The sequence below is a fragment of the Vombatus ursinus genome, unplaced genomic scaffold (assembly GCF_900497805.2).
Source record: "Vombatus ursinus unplaced genomic scaffold, bare-nosed wombat genome assembly UNPS02014818.1, whole genome shotgun sequence".
Classification (NCBI taxonomy): domain Eukaryota; kingdom Metazoa; phylum Chordata; class Mammalia; order Diprotodontia; family Vombatidae; genus Vombatus; species Vombatus ursinus.
In genome coordinates this window covers 12583628-12597955 of record NW_020954596.1, presented here as the reverse complement: position 1 = coordinate 12597955, position 14328 = coordinate 12583628, and the positions used below count along the sequence as shown (strand labels likewise).

At 38.6% G+C, this 14328-nt stretch overlaps 1 protein-coding gene across 2 annotated transcripts in view; it reads right to left on the bottom strand.

The window, feature by feature from the left end:
• The window catches only part of ACOX3 (acyl-CoA oxidase 3, pristanoyl), an 81525-nt gene that overhangs the window by 49788 nt on the left and 17409 nt on the right, over positions 1–14328 (bottom strand). For both annotated transcript variants that reach the window (XM_027836595.1, XM_027836594.1), the window contains exon 7: positions 12739–12827. In XM_027836595.1, coding sequence (XP_027692396.1) covers positions 12739–12827 — 89 coding nt within the window. The remainder of the gene's footprint in view (positions 1–12738; positions 12828–14328) is intronic.

The following is a 14328-nucleotide window of genomic DNA, read 5'->3' as shown; positions in this document are numbered from 1 at the left end:
AAAGCTTCTGAATGTATGAAATTGAAATTTCATATGAATAACAAGTAAATAGACCTCTAAAAGGCATCTTTTTTTTTTTTTTTTCATTAAAAGGTGCTGTGCCCAACATGGAAAACGTCTTAATTGACACTGTCTTAGGCCCAGGATAGATACAAGGATATTTTCCTCCATTTCCCTAAAATTCAATAGAGATATGCTACTACAACATAGGGCAGTTAGGTGGCATAGTGGAAGAGTACCAGGCCTGGAGTTAGGAAGACTCATCTTCCTGAGTTCAAATCTGGCTTCAGATACTTACTAGCTATGAAATTTTGGGCAAGTCACTTAACCCTGTTTTCCTCAGTTTCTTCATCTATAAAATGAGTCAGAGAAGAAAATGGCAAATCACTTTAGTATCTTTGTCAAGAAAACCCCAAATGGTGTCATGAAGAGTTGAACATGACTAAAAAACAACTGTGTATTTCCCCCTATCTATTGTTTTCTGTTAATCCTTCACTCTCTCTTTTTACCTTGTCTCTCCTCAAAAGTCTGTTTTGCTTCTGACCATTGTTTCTCTTTACCTGTCCTCCTTTTTATCATTCCCCTCCCCTTATGGGTAGGTAATTCTTGGTTGTAATCCTAGCTCCTTTGCCCTCTGGAATATCATATTTCAAGCCCTCTGATCTTTTAATGCAGAAGCTGCATTAAAATATGAGGCTATTGTATTATCCTGACTGTGGCTCCATGATATTTGAATTGTTTCTTTCTGGCTGCACATAATGTTTTCTCCTTGACCTAAGAGCTCTGGAATTTAGCTATAAAATTCCTGGGAACTTTTATTTTGGGATCTCTTTCAGTAGGTGATTGGTAGATTCTTTCAATTTCTACTTTACCTGCCGGTTCTAGGATATCAGGGCAGTTTTTCTTGATAATTCTTAAAATATGGTGTCTTGATGTCTAGGCTCTTTTTTTTTTTTTTAAATCATAGCTTTCAGGTAGTCTGATAATTTTTAAATTTTTTCTCTTTGATCTATTTTCCAGTTGTTTTTTTGTTTGTTTGTTTGTTTTTTGTTTTTTGGTTAGGCAATGGGGTTAAGTGATTTGCCCAGGGTCACACAGCTAGTAAGTGTTATCTGTCTGAGGCTGGATTTGAACTCAGATCCTCCTGACTCCAAGGCCAAAGCTCTATCCACTGTGCCACCTAGCTGCCCCCCAGTTGTTTTTCCAATGAGATACTTCACATTTTCTTCTTCTTCTTCTTTTAATTATTTTGCCTTTGTTTTATTGTTTCTTGATGTCTAATGGAGTCGTTAGTTTCCACTTGCCCCAAACTAGGTTTTAAGGAATTATTTTCTTCAGTGAACTTTTGCACCTCTTTTTCCATTTGGCCAATTCTGCTTTTTAAGAAGTTCTTTTCTTCAGTGAATTTTTGTACTTCCTTTTCATTTTGCCTTTTCTGTTTTTTAAGGAGTCTTTTTTCAGTGAATTTTTCTGTTTCTTTTACCATTAGTCCAATTCTGTTTTTTAAGGTGTTATTTTCTTCACTATTTTTGTGCCTCTTTCACCAAGCTATTAATTCTTGTAATTTTCTTTTATCACTTTTATTTCTTTTCCCAATTTCTCTCTCCCCCCTCTTATCTGTTTCTTTAGCTCTTTTAGGAATTGTGTCCAATTCGCATTTGTTTTCTTCGAGGTTTTGTATGTAGCAGCTTTCATGTTGTTGATTCCTTCTGAGTTTAAATCTTGATCTTCCATCACCACAATGCATTTTTATGGTCAGGTCCTTTTTGTTTTCCATTTTTCACTCTATTTCTTGACTCTGAACTTTATGTTAAAGTTGAGCTCTGTCCCAGGGTATGTGTGTTGGGGGAAGACAATTCTCCTAAGCTTCAGGCTTTTTCATGTTGATGTTTTCAGAGCTAGTTCTGGGGGTCTGTAAGTTTTTGTTTCTTCCAAACTAGTGTGATCCAAGGAGAGGTGTAGTCACTGATGTCTTGGCCTGTGCTCTGGTCCTTACCCAAGAAGGGCCCTTGCTTCTCTGAAGCCAAAAGTCCTAGCACTCCTCTTGGTCTCTACAATCCCACAGATTATAATCTATCCATGTAGGTCACTCCCAAAGTTCATCACTCAAAGGGATGGAGGCTTTCCTTGTCTTCTTCTAACATCAACAGGGTACCTCTGTGGCACTCTGGTTATCCATTTGTCATGTGCTCTCAGCACATGATCAATCCATTTCTTTCCGTTGTCCAAGTCTTTGATCATCCTCTTGTTCTGAAGAAGTCAGAGTCCTAACTGATTATTGTGAAGCTTGTTCAATCCCTCTACTGCCCTCTATGTGATGGTCACCTTGTGTTCTTCAGTGGCACTGGTGTTCCAGGTCTTGCTGCTACATAGCAACACCAGTAAAACATCTGTATTGAAAAGTTGGGCCCTCGCTGTTATGAGAAGCTTGGGGTCAATAAGAGTTTTGCAAGTTCTTCAAAGCAATGCAGCTCTCTCTCCTTTTCAATTGTGGAGCTGTTCAGGGAAAAAGACACTCCATCTCTTTGCTTGGCATTTTCTTTAGTTGTCCCCCATGCCTGGAATGCTCTCCCTCCTCCATTCTATTTATTGACCGTTATTAATCATTTATTAAGTGCATATTATGTGTCAGGCACCTTACTACGTGCTAGGAATATAAAAAGAGGCAAAAGGTGGCCTCTGCCCTGAAGAAGTCTATAATCTAAAGGAAGAGCCAACAGGCAAATATATATACAGAGCAAGCTATATACAGGATCAGCAGGAGACGAGAGGGAAGGCAGTGGAAATAATAAGAGGAGTTGCTGACTCCAGGTCCAGTGCTCGATCCACTGTGCCACATAGCTGCCCGATGTAGTCTATTATTTACTATTATTTGTGAAAGTCTATTTCCTACTAAAACACTAAATTTCTTCATCTATAAAATGATGTAGTTGAATTAGGCAATCTCTAAGGTATCTTCTAACATTTTATGTTCTAAAGGTCCTTTAGCTCAGAAACCTTTGTTCAAAGATAGTTTCTAAATCTAACAATCTATGTTCTATATAGAAAGCTAACTCAAAAACATAATCGTGGATGTAGCTGTTACCTTACAGCCAACATCTAGTTTATTCTATTGTAAAAGTATGCCTTATTTATATTTGATTCTCTCCTATCACTTCAGCATAGTGTATATAGCAGGTGATTAAAAGGATCTTATTAAAAAAAAGAATCTTATTGAATTAAAGAATGAATCTGTGGATTTAAGCCTAATATCCAAGATAACTTACCTACCTCATTAAAGGATTATGAGAAAAGGACCTTAATCCTATGGAAACAAGATCTATTAAAACATCAATTATTGGTAATTAATTGAAGGGATTTATAACAATATACTCCTCTAATTAAATTAAATGGCATTAACTAGCTCTATAGCCTGAAGCCAGTCATATAACTTCTCTAGGCCTCAGCTTTTGAAGACTAGAAACTAAAAGAAAAATAATAATAATAATTTTAAATAAAGGTATTATTCAGAATGTTTTAAAATTGTAAGTGATCCCTAATGTCTTAAAATTCTACAAATTTAAATTCCAAATAATTCTGACCTCAGTATTTCAGCAAGATTATTTTTTAATATTAACTACTCCCCAAGGGGCATTGCTTTGCAGATCTGGAGAATGGTAATGTTAATATGCAGGTATTACAAGAGATATACACATTTCTGGGGCTTTTGACCTTTTGGGAAGGAACTGTTTTCTGCCAAGAGGCAAATACATAAGCCATGCAGTTGAGACCTACAATGGTCCTCTATGCTTCCTGCTTTGTCAACAGATTGGGGGTGGGGGGTTGGGGGCGGCTAGGCCCTGCCTCTATGACAGATAGCAGGAAAAGCAAAGTTGAGACCTCATGGCATGACAGAGCACATGGGAAAATGGGGAGAAATGAGACTGGACCATCCAGCACCCCAGGGTCAGTGAAACTGCCACAATCTATCCACAGCACCTACCTTCCTCTTGTTTCCCCTGGCTGCTGCCTAGAAAAAAAAACCTCCCCTTCACAGGAGGGGTTGGGGTGGTACAGCTCCCTGTCCTGTCATTAGAAATCCTCTTCTGCTATTTGAACTTGTTAATATAGTATATGATCATTCCCTAGGGTTTGTATCTAAGCTCATCAGTGCAAACTTAGGGACTGAGAAAAGAGGATGGTGACCTGAAGTGGACAGGAGATGTTCCTCAGCTCAGGCAGGGGCAGAATTGAGCCAGAGAATTTTTGCCATTCTAGTGATCTCTAGGATCTCCATGTCCCTAGACTTCTTCTGAATCTGGAGGCAGATTTCATTAAAAAGTGAGGGAGTAGGAGGAAAGACATGGAGGTTGATCTGTTTGCTCAATTAATCAATCATATTCAATTTCAAGACAGCTTGCCTGGCTACAAAATCATTTCTTCTTTAGTTCCTTTTTACTAAAACCAAAATGGTTCTGAAATGATAAAAATCACTAAACTACTGAATCATGAATGTGATTTTTCACAAAACTTCATCTGTGAAGTAGACAGAGAAATAAGGCAGAATAAAAGGATAAGAGCCTATCAAAATTCACTTCAAGCTTCGAAGTCACACATATTCAAAACAAGTGCACCCTCTGCTGGAGGCAAATGATCTTACAGACTATCATGCCTGACTCTTGTCCACAGGTCCATTTTTGATTCAAATTTTTGTGGCACTGTTATCTCCAAAGAACACGTTTTTAATAGTTCTTCCTTTCTGCATCTGATGATGATGATGATGATGAGTCTTTTGTGTCAATAAAACTCAAGTAAATTTGTTCTGTACTCATGAGGTTTTTTTAGCCCACAGCCAGTGAAGTTCTGAAGATGTGATACAGTAAAGCCTCAGCTGGACCTCAATTACCTGGAATTTTGCTCAGCTTTCTGCTTTTAGGAAAAAAGGCAAACGACAACAAATCAAGTAGCAACTGACAACCTTGGAGTCAGGGGATGTGGCTTCTCCTTGTCTCCGGTATTTATTAGATTGGAGACCAGAGACAAGCTACTTGACTCCTATGACAAGGTTGCCTTAACTGTAATGGGGATAAAAATATTTGCACAACCTGCCTTATGGTGGGTAGTGCTTTGTAAACCCTGAGCGCTACGTTAAGTGTGAGTTATGATTGTTTTATGCCTCTTTCTCTGGGACTTGGTTTCCTCATCTATGAAAGAAGAGGGGAGGGTGGACTAAATGACAACAGCAGGCTGTACTAGGTCTATCATTCTAAGACTTCACGATTCCCAGCTCATAGGAGATAGTTAAACAATGACCTCCTTCCAAGCACTGCATTATGGAAAGAAAGCTGGATTTATAATCAGAGGACCTGAGTTTGAATCCTGATCCGGTCATTTACTTTCTTGGGAGAACTTAGACAAGTCACTTAGTCTCTGTGGGCTCTATTTTCCTCATCTGTAAAACAAGGAGGTTGGACCACACGGCCTTTGAGTTCCCTTCCTGCTCTTCCCACGGCTATCTCCTCTCCAACTCTTTCTTCCCTCTCCACTTCCTTTCTTATGGCCTCTATTTTATTATATTTCTACCACTAAACTTTTTGCCCCAATTTTCCCTTGCCCAGTTCAAATAAAAATGAGGTTCCCTTGATACCAACACCTTCCCTTCCCTCTCCTTCCATTTGATTCTCATTTGCTGTGGCACAACAATTATAAGAACTATTGAGGTCCTCCCTCCTCCTCCCCTTGGGACTCTGCTTTTTGAACACACAACATGTGAGCTTGTCTCTCTGTTTCCTTGTTTACTCTTAGAGAAGCTGAGATTCTCAAGGGATAATAGTGCCCTTTCCCTCCTTGGTCATCATTTACCACTTTAAAATTGCCCAAACTGGTTTACTTTTGTAGCTTGGTCTTTTGTTGTTGTTGTTGTTATTTTTTGCACTTCCCTTCCAATCAATTAACAAGCATTTATTAAGCACTTTCTATAAGGCAGGTACTGTGCTAAGGACTGGGGATAAAAAGAAATAGATTCTATCCAGGTCTTCTCTTCTCCTTTATGATTTTCTGAAATACAGATGCTAAGTTTTCCCCTTAGCTTTTCTGGGAATCGGATGCTTCTCAAATTTTATCCCCATATCCTATATCTACCAGGAGAGATGTTATCGATAGTAGGTATATCACATGTTCTTCCAATTTTGCTGCCTTTTGACTTTGCTCTATTTCTTTAATTTACTTCCTCCATTTCTTTCTTTTTTTTTTTTAGGGTATACCATATTTTGCTAAAATTTTTCAACTTCTGTTCTAAGCTATCTATTCTCCTTTAAAATTTTTCTTCTTCCTTCATTCCTTCCTCTCAGTCTTCCTCCCTTCCTACCTAACAAATTCAATACTGACCATAAAAGCTTTTAACCAGCTCCATTTTTGCAGCCTGGTGACCCTCTACTCCCATGATCTTACCACACTTGTGCCAGACTAAGTTCAGATGCGTTTAGCATCTACAGAACTACATTTAACATCTACATTTAACTCTACAGAACTCCCAAACTCAAAGAATCTACCAGCCTCACCCTCCTACCATGGCAGGGATAACAGGTTTTTATCAAAAGCTCAAATTTTATTCCTTATCTCTTTTTTTTCCAGTCTTTGTGGTCAATCAATCTTCTTTTTTAGGGCTCTATTTGTATTTATTACAGAATTTTGGAATTTTCTCCTGGGATTCTCTTAACCTAAAGTATTTCTTCATAGTTTTCCTACACTTATTCTGGTTTTGTTTTTCTCTATGGAGTTTTAACCTCTAGAATTTCTTCTGTTGAGAGGAGTGCTCTGGCTGAATGATTGCCAAGGGATGACTATTAGGCATGGATGGTAAAAGTCTGACCTAATTGCTGTGACTTCCAAACTTCTCTTGACTACAGAGGGAGCTAGATAGATAGCACAAGGAATAGAGAGCAGCAAGACCTGTGTTCAAATCCTGCCTCAAATTCTTGGGTAAGTCACTTTATATCCCTCAGTCTCAGTTTTCCCATCTCTAATATGGTGATAAAAAATAATACCTAGCTCCCCTTCAGGGTCGCTGTGAGGATCAAATGAGATAACTTAGGTAAAGTGCTTTGTAAACCTTAAAGCACCATATAAACGATTACCAATAGTAGTAGTAGTAGTAGTAGTAGTAGTAGTAGTAGTAGTAGTAGCAGCAGTAGCAGCAGTAGTAGTAGTAGTAGTCGTAAATGGTAGGGCCCTCATAGCCCTTAATTTGGAGTTCATATTAGAAGTGGTACACGAGGACCCAAGATCAGCCAGAGCCCTCAGCTCTCTGACCTTGAGTCCCGGAGAGGGAATGGGCAGCTGAGAGTGTGGTCTTTTATTGTTCCCTTCATGGAGATTACCTTTAAGGGTTTTTTGTTCCCTTAGTTATTTTTCTTTTGCTTCATTTGTGTGTTTCTGATGTTTTTGAGGTGGTGATGGCAAGAGTAGGCCTTGGCCAGAACTAGTATTCAGAAAAATTCCTGGAAATATCCACCAGATTGTCTTAAAGCTCCATTTAATTACATCACTCTTCTCAAAAATACTCAATTGCTCCCCACTCTCATGTTTTGGAAACCCAAGTTCCTGAGCTTGGCATCTAGACTCCCAGGAAATTACAGGCAGAAGGAATCTTAGAGATTGATCTAGGCCCTTTGTTTTTCACATGAAGAAACTGAGGCTTAAAGTGGTGAATAAAAGCAAGGACAAAGAGAAGGTACATGGCACAATTGAACATATAATGGATTTGTAGTCAAAGGGCTGAAGTTCAAATCCTGACTTAGCTACTGACTACTTGAGTGACTCTGGGCAAGTTAATCAACGTCCCGAGGTTTTGGTTTCCTCATCCATAAAACTGGGAAGGTTGTACTGTATTATTTCTGAGGACCCTTCTAGTCCTAAATGTAAAATCGGAATTAAAATTTATATATTGTTTTCAGCTTTACAAAGTACTTTGTTCACAACGATCCTGTGAGGGAGTGGTCTGATTATAGTTTTTCCACTTTAAAGATAAAGAAACTGAGTGTGAAAAAAGACCTGGGCCAGGGGTGGGGAACCTGTGGCCTCAAGACCACACCTCTGGTCTTGGACATCTGATCCCATGTGCAGGCTTTTTCCTAAACAGAACAGAGAGAGGAAGAGAATGGCACAATTTTTTTTTAACTGTAAAGGGTCTCAGATACCATGTTTCCCAACTCTCTAATTTAATAGATGAGGAAACTGAGGCCCAGAGAAAAAAACATGACTTGCCAAAGATTCTTTAGCCAATGGCAAACAAAGAAAAATAACTGATTACTGGCCCAAGGTTCTTTCCACCACACTCTCCTACATATATATGAGAAACAGGAGGGAAAAGAACATTGGAGTCATTCCAGATAGGAGACACATCATTAGGGCAGAGTGGAGGGAGAAGCAGGAAAGGGGAGTGTGTACTATTGAAAATGGAATTAAATTTGGGAAGTAATAATGTCCCTCCAAGGGAAATGAATAAAGACAGAAAGCTAATTATGAGAAGCCACAATCAGCATGAGACTGAAAGAACTGAATGATACTTTATTTCGACACATACATAATTTTATCTTGTTTCCCATTCCTAGATAAAAAAAAGCAAATTTCCTCTAATGCTTTACCGCAAAGCCAATAGACAACAAAGAATTAAGAAATCTGGCCAAGAAGATACCTTGAAAAGGATTTCCTTGAGGGCAGGGCCTGTACTTACTTAACTCCATATTTCTCCCAGTGACTGGAAGAATTTATTTCAGTAACTAATAAAAATAGAGAAAAAAGCATTGTACTTGGAATCAGAAGGCCTAGGATTGAATTCTACCTGTGACCATGTATGTCACATAATTTCTCTGAACCTCAGTTTCCTCATCTGTAAAATGGGGACTTGTACTACCTACCTTCCCAGACTGTTGTGAAAGAAAAGCATTATAAACCTTAATGCTCTACAGCAATATGGTAAATTGTTGCTATGTAAATGAATTTATTTGTTGAACGAATGTTATATGTTGCTAATTGAATAAATGAAAAAGCAACTTACTTTAAATAATCTTATTTAGTGATTTTGTGGAAAAAAAAAAACCCATCAAATAGTCACCCATCAGACAAGGCAGTTTAATGGCAGTATGGTGGAATCAAGCTGAATGTTTTTTAATGAAGAATTCACAAGATGTTGATTTTTTAAATAGGAAAGCAAATAGAGGCAATATATAGTCTGATGGAAAAAGCACCAGATTAAAGTCAGGAAACATGACTTCCAGTCTTGGTTTTGCCAATAATTAGCTGTACAAAACTGGCCAAGTCACTCTCCATCTCCGGGCCTCAGTTTTCTCCTCTGTAAATTGAGGGGGTTGAACTAGATTCCTTCTGACTCTAACAGTCTTTGTTCTAATACTGATTACAGAAATAAGAACCCATTACATCTTGTTAATTTACTATTCTTTGCTAAAGTCTCCTCCCAATAGCTTTCATGGAGTAGAAATGCCCTTGGAGTTTAGAGAAAAAAAAAAAAAAAGCTATTCCAGCAGAGCATTATCGTTGGCAGATATGATCCAACTGGAAAATCTTGGGTCAGGCCCAATAAAGGCCTCAATAACTATTGCCTGTAAACAAATCTAGCTAAGTTCAGACAGGCTCATCACTAGAAGGCAGGATTCTCCATGATATTTTTTCCCATCACAGCAACTCAAAAAAAAAACCAAACTGCCTACTAAGCAGTAAAGAGGGCTGTTGGAGTGGGAGTACAATGAAATCAAAGATCCATGGAGCACTGAAGGGGTTTACTATAAATGAGTGTGTCAGCTTCTGAATGATAATGACAATAACAATGACAACAACAATAATAATAATAGCTAACATGTATAAAGCACTTAGGTTTGCAAAGAGCTTTATATATGTGATTCCATTTAATCCTCACAATAACCCTGGGAGAGAAATAAGTGCTATCATTATCCCTCTTTTACAGTAGATGAAACAGGCTCAGAGAGGTTATATGAGCTGCCAAGAGTCACACAGCTAGTAGGTATCTGTATCCTTGGAAATAATGAAAAGCTGAAAGGCCATATAAAAACAATAAATAAAATTTAAATTTAAGAAAAGTGAATAAAAAAATAGTATTTGCACAATGTTAATGTCCAAGAATCTCAAACGTAATTTGGAAAGAGTATTTTATGAAGTTAAGTAAGCAGAACCAAGAGAACAATGTATACAATAACACTGTAAAAACAAAGCTGAAAGACTTAAGAACTCTGATTAGTGCAATGACCAATGGATTCCCAAAGACCAATGAAGAAGCACACTGTCTACCTCCTGACAGAGAGGAGGCACACTCGATGAACATAAATTTTCAGACATGGCCAATATGGGAATTTATTTTGCTCACGCATATTTGTTACCAGAGTTTTATTTTTCTTCTTTTTTTTTTTCAATGGCGGTGGGAGGGAGAGAAAGTAAAATGCTTGTTAATTGGCAAAAATAAAAGTTCAGGGGAAAAAAAGTATTTTATGCCTCAGCATCAAGCCCTCCCTGTCTTTATGTTACAGGCTCAAACAATAACTGTGGAACAAAAAGCCCAGTGATACTGAGGAAAAGAATCACCTTTCCTTGGTCTCTGTCCAAGCCTGGGCAATCTGGCTTCAGAAGGAAAGCAAATGAAAGGGGCCAATCACTTTGCACAATAGCCACTCACTGGGGTGCTCCTGGGGATTCCCTTCCCCAGTGCAGATCTTAATCCCTCTTTATTTGAGCAGATTGTCTTCTGAAGTTACTGGAACTGAAAACACTCCTTAGCTGGTCACCAGCCTTCTTCCTATAGAAGGCCTTCTCTGCATTGAGCTCTGCTGGTCTGCCCATCATCAAGCCGGTGCTTGGAACCTTTCTGTGTTCCCCAAACACGGCCTTCAAGACCCTACAATCACTTACATACCATGATGAGGCCCTGGAAGGCCAGAAAAGAGATATATTACTGGAAGGTAGCACATAAACCAGAGTTAACATAACCTTAATCATACTTCATTGAGGAAGCCTACTCTATAGAGGACCCCGTCCTGGAATGAATGTGCTGATACTCCAAGCACTGAATCACTCCTTAATTTTTCTTTCTTGTGAAACTGGATCTTTACATATTGATTCCGGTGAAAAGGTAGTGTATGAAGACTCAAATGGATATGATATTATCAATGTAGATGTTCTCTCCACTATGGAGGGTCTACCCACAATGCTGTGGGGCTATCTCACTTTCTCCAGACATCATAAGGACACCAGTGAAGTTCAAGACAATGTACTAGTCATTTCTCAATTGACTGATTCAATCTTCTTTTTTTAATATACGTTCCCTACCAACCCATACAGGAAAAAATAAGTGCATTAAGAACGTCAGTTGCCCAGATCACACAGAAGGTAATGGAGAAGTATTTGCTGAGTGTTAGCAGGTTGGACATAAAGACAGAACATGAAGAGAGACATGTACTTCTGACAGGTCTCCCTGCCTCAAGTCTCTCCCCGTTTTAGTCTCTCTTCTCCTCCTGAGTCAAATGAATCTTCCTAAAGTACGGGTCTGACCACTTCAGCCCACTCCCATCCCCATTCAACAAATTCTAACAGCTCCCTATTACTTTCAAAATCAAATATAAAATCCTCCATTTGGCTTTTTAAGCCCTTCATAAATTGGCCCTTTTATACCTTCAAACGTCTTTTTCCTTCTTGTTCTCTTCCATGGACTCTGCGATTCAGTGACATGGACATCTGTGCTGTTATTCTTACACAAGACCCTAAGATTTCCTGACTGTCTGCACAGTCACTGGCTGACTCTGATTCTGGAATGCTCTCACTCCTTATTTCTACCTCCTGGCTGCCCTGGCTTCCTTCAAGTCTTAGCCAAAATCCTACATTCTGCAAGTGCCTTTCTTCTGAGATTATATCCAGTTAGTTCTGTGTATACATCTTTTTAATACATAGTTGTGTGAATGCTGTCTCCCCCATTAGACCGTGAGCTCCTTGATAGTAAGGATTGTTTTTATCCTTTGTATCTCTAGGGCTTAGCATAGGGCCTGGCATGCAGTAGGTGCTTACAAAATGCTTGTTGACTTGATATATCCTTGATGTGACAAAGGGTGCTTATTCTGCTAGCCAAACCTCCCCCATCTTTTATTTGTATTTTCCAAACTCATTTCACTTATTTACTATTCATGCTACCTATGACACAGAGAAACTAGCCTCTTAGCTGTGCTCCCCATTTCCAAATTCTTTCTCCAGTCTTTGTGTTTTTTGCATTAACTGTCCCCCATGCCTGGAATATACTCCTTTCTCACCTCAAATGTCTTGGAATCATGCAATTCCTTCAAAGCACAGCTCCCATGCCACTAGTTCCACACAGAACTTAGACAGCATTGTAAGTCTTACATAGTACTTTCCGCATGACAATGTAAGGCAGATAGTGCAATGCATACCCCATATTACACATGGAGGAAATCAAGTCTCAGAAAAGACAAAGTGATTTATCCAAGGTCACAAAGGTCCAGCACTCTTTCCACGCTGATGAAACTGGGAATCACAAGATCTGAGTTCTAGTCCTAACTCTGCAAACTCTGGGTCTCAGTTTTGTTTTATTTTATTTGCTGGGGAAGAGGGCGTAGTGTAGGGGAGCCTTAGGATTCTAGTAAGAATTTAACTCATAAATAATTTTAAACACATGATTCCAAGTAGGACCAAACTTTACTTCTCCGATGGGATGTATTCACTTACCCATTGTCCAAACCATTCTGTCCGAGTTTCTTCCCCATGTCACCGACCATGATTCCTGGCATTGGAAGAAGTGTTTTTGGATCTCGTATCTGTTTATGCCCATAAAAAGCAATGAGAAAAATATAATGTTATAAGCATACAAAAACTAAATTCTAAAGTAAATATATAAATACTTACAACAAATGTATAAAACCAGCAGAATGGCAGTAAGTACTTGTCGATTGATGGTTTAATAGTTACTGGAAAGACAAAACTTTTCCACGACTTGAAAATATGGTTATTATTTTTGTACAGGGAAAAAAAGATTTTGAATTGTATATATTTAAGCCCTAAATTTCTTTCTGCAAATATTCTACAAACAGTTATTGATAAGTAGGCTTTCAATAAATTGGTATACTTACCTAAAAGGTAAAGACATTTAAAAGTGGGTATGAAGATTCAGTTCTCTCTACAAACTACTTTAATTCTTTTAAAATTAATATTAAAATATAATCGATTTAATTATTTAAAATTATCATATAGTGAACTTAAAAATTCTGGTTATAAAAACTTTAAATTTACCTAGATTTAATGTTGTCTGCAAAAATCTTGATATGATTAGTATCTTCAAACATAATTGAAAAAAAGAAATTATATTTAGAGCTCAAGTTAGGAAAAACACCCCTGTAGTAAGGAGGCAAATTTACAACTAGGAAATTCAAATGTGATGATTTACTTCTACCATGAAAGCAACTCAGAAAAAAATTTCATTGGAACTTGAAAAGCTACAATGGAAAGAAAAATGTCAGTTCAATACCAATTAAAGAGGCTAGACCAAATAATCTGAAGTTTCACATTCTCCTGTTTTTAATACACTCCATTGATCTCCCCTTTCCCATCAGTATTCCATCAGCCCTGAAGACTCTTGTGCAGGTGGGGTCCACTGCCAACACTAAGACTCCCTCTCCAAGACCCCCATCCTCACTTCTCCATCACGAGGCAGGAGAAAGTGGGGCATTATTCCTCCTAATGACTGGATTTGGAGGACTCCTTGTTCAAGAAGCTACTGCCCTTTTGCAGAAGAAATACCTTGAGTCACTAAAATTACTAAGTGACAATACCTAAGCCTTACTTTACTACCTAAGTGCCCAGGCACTAGATTTGGAAATATCTTCACCCTGAACCTATCGCCACTCGTGGACTCATTGCCTGCTTTGCCCTGCTTCACTGAATTATGTAATATAACCACTTAGCATGAGGCCCAATCAGAGCCAACCGCACATTCTACATGCAGGAGATCTTCTGAGCACGCAGCATCCCTATTCATCTTGGGATGAAACAAAGAAACTGGCAAAAGTGTGAGTTCAGTTAGGTCCCTGGGGTTGTGATCATGAGGTCTTTGCCCACCCCAGACACTAGACCCAACCTCCTCGCTGGCTGAATGCTTTCTTTCCTGGTATATAAGGAACTACAGTCTGACCAGTCCCTATAATTGTCTCGATCTACTGAGGCAAAAGCCCCCTTTATGTGCTAACTCTCCTGCTCTCTTATTCCCACTGATCACACTTTTCAACCTCAAAAGAACCCACCATTTCCCCCCTTCCATTGTGC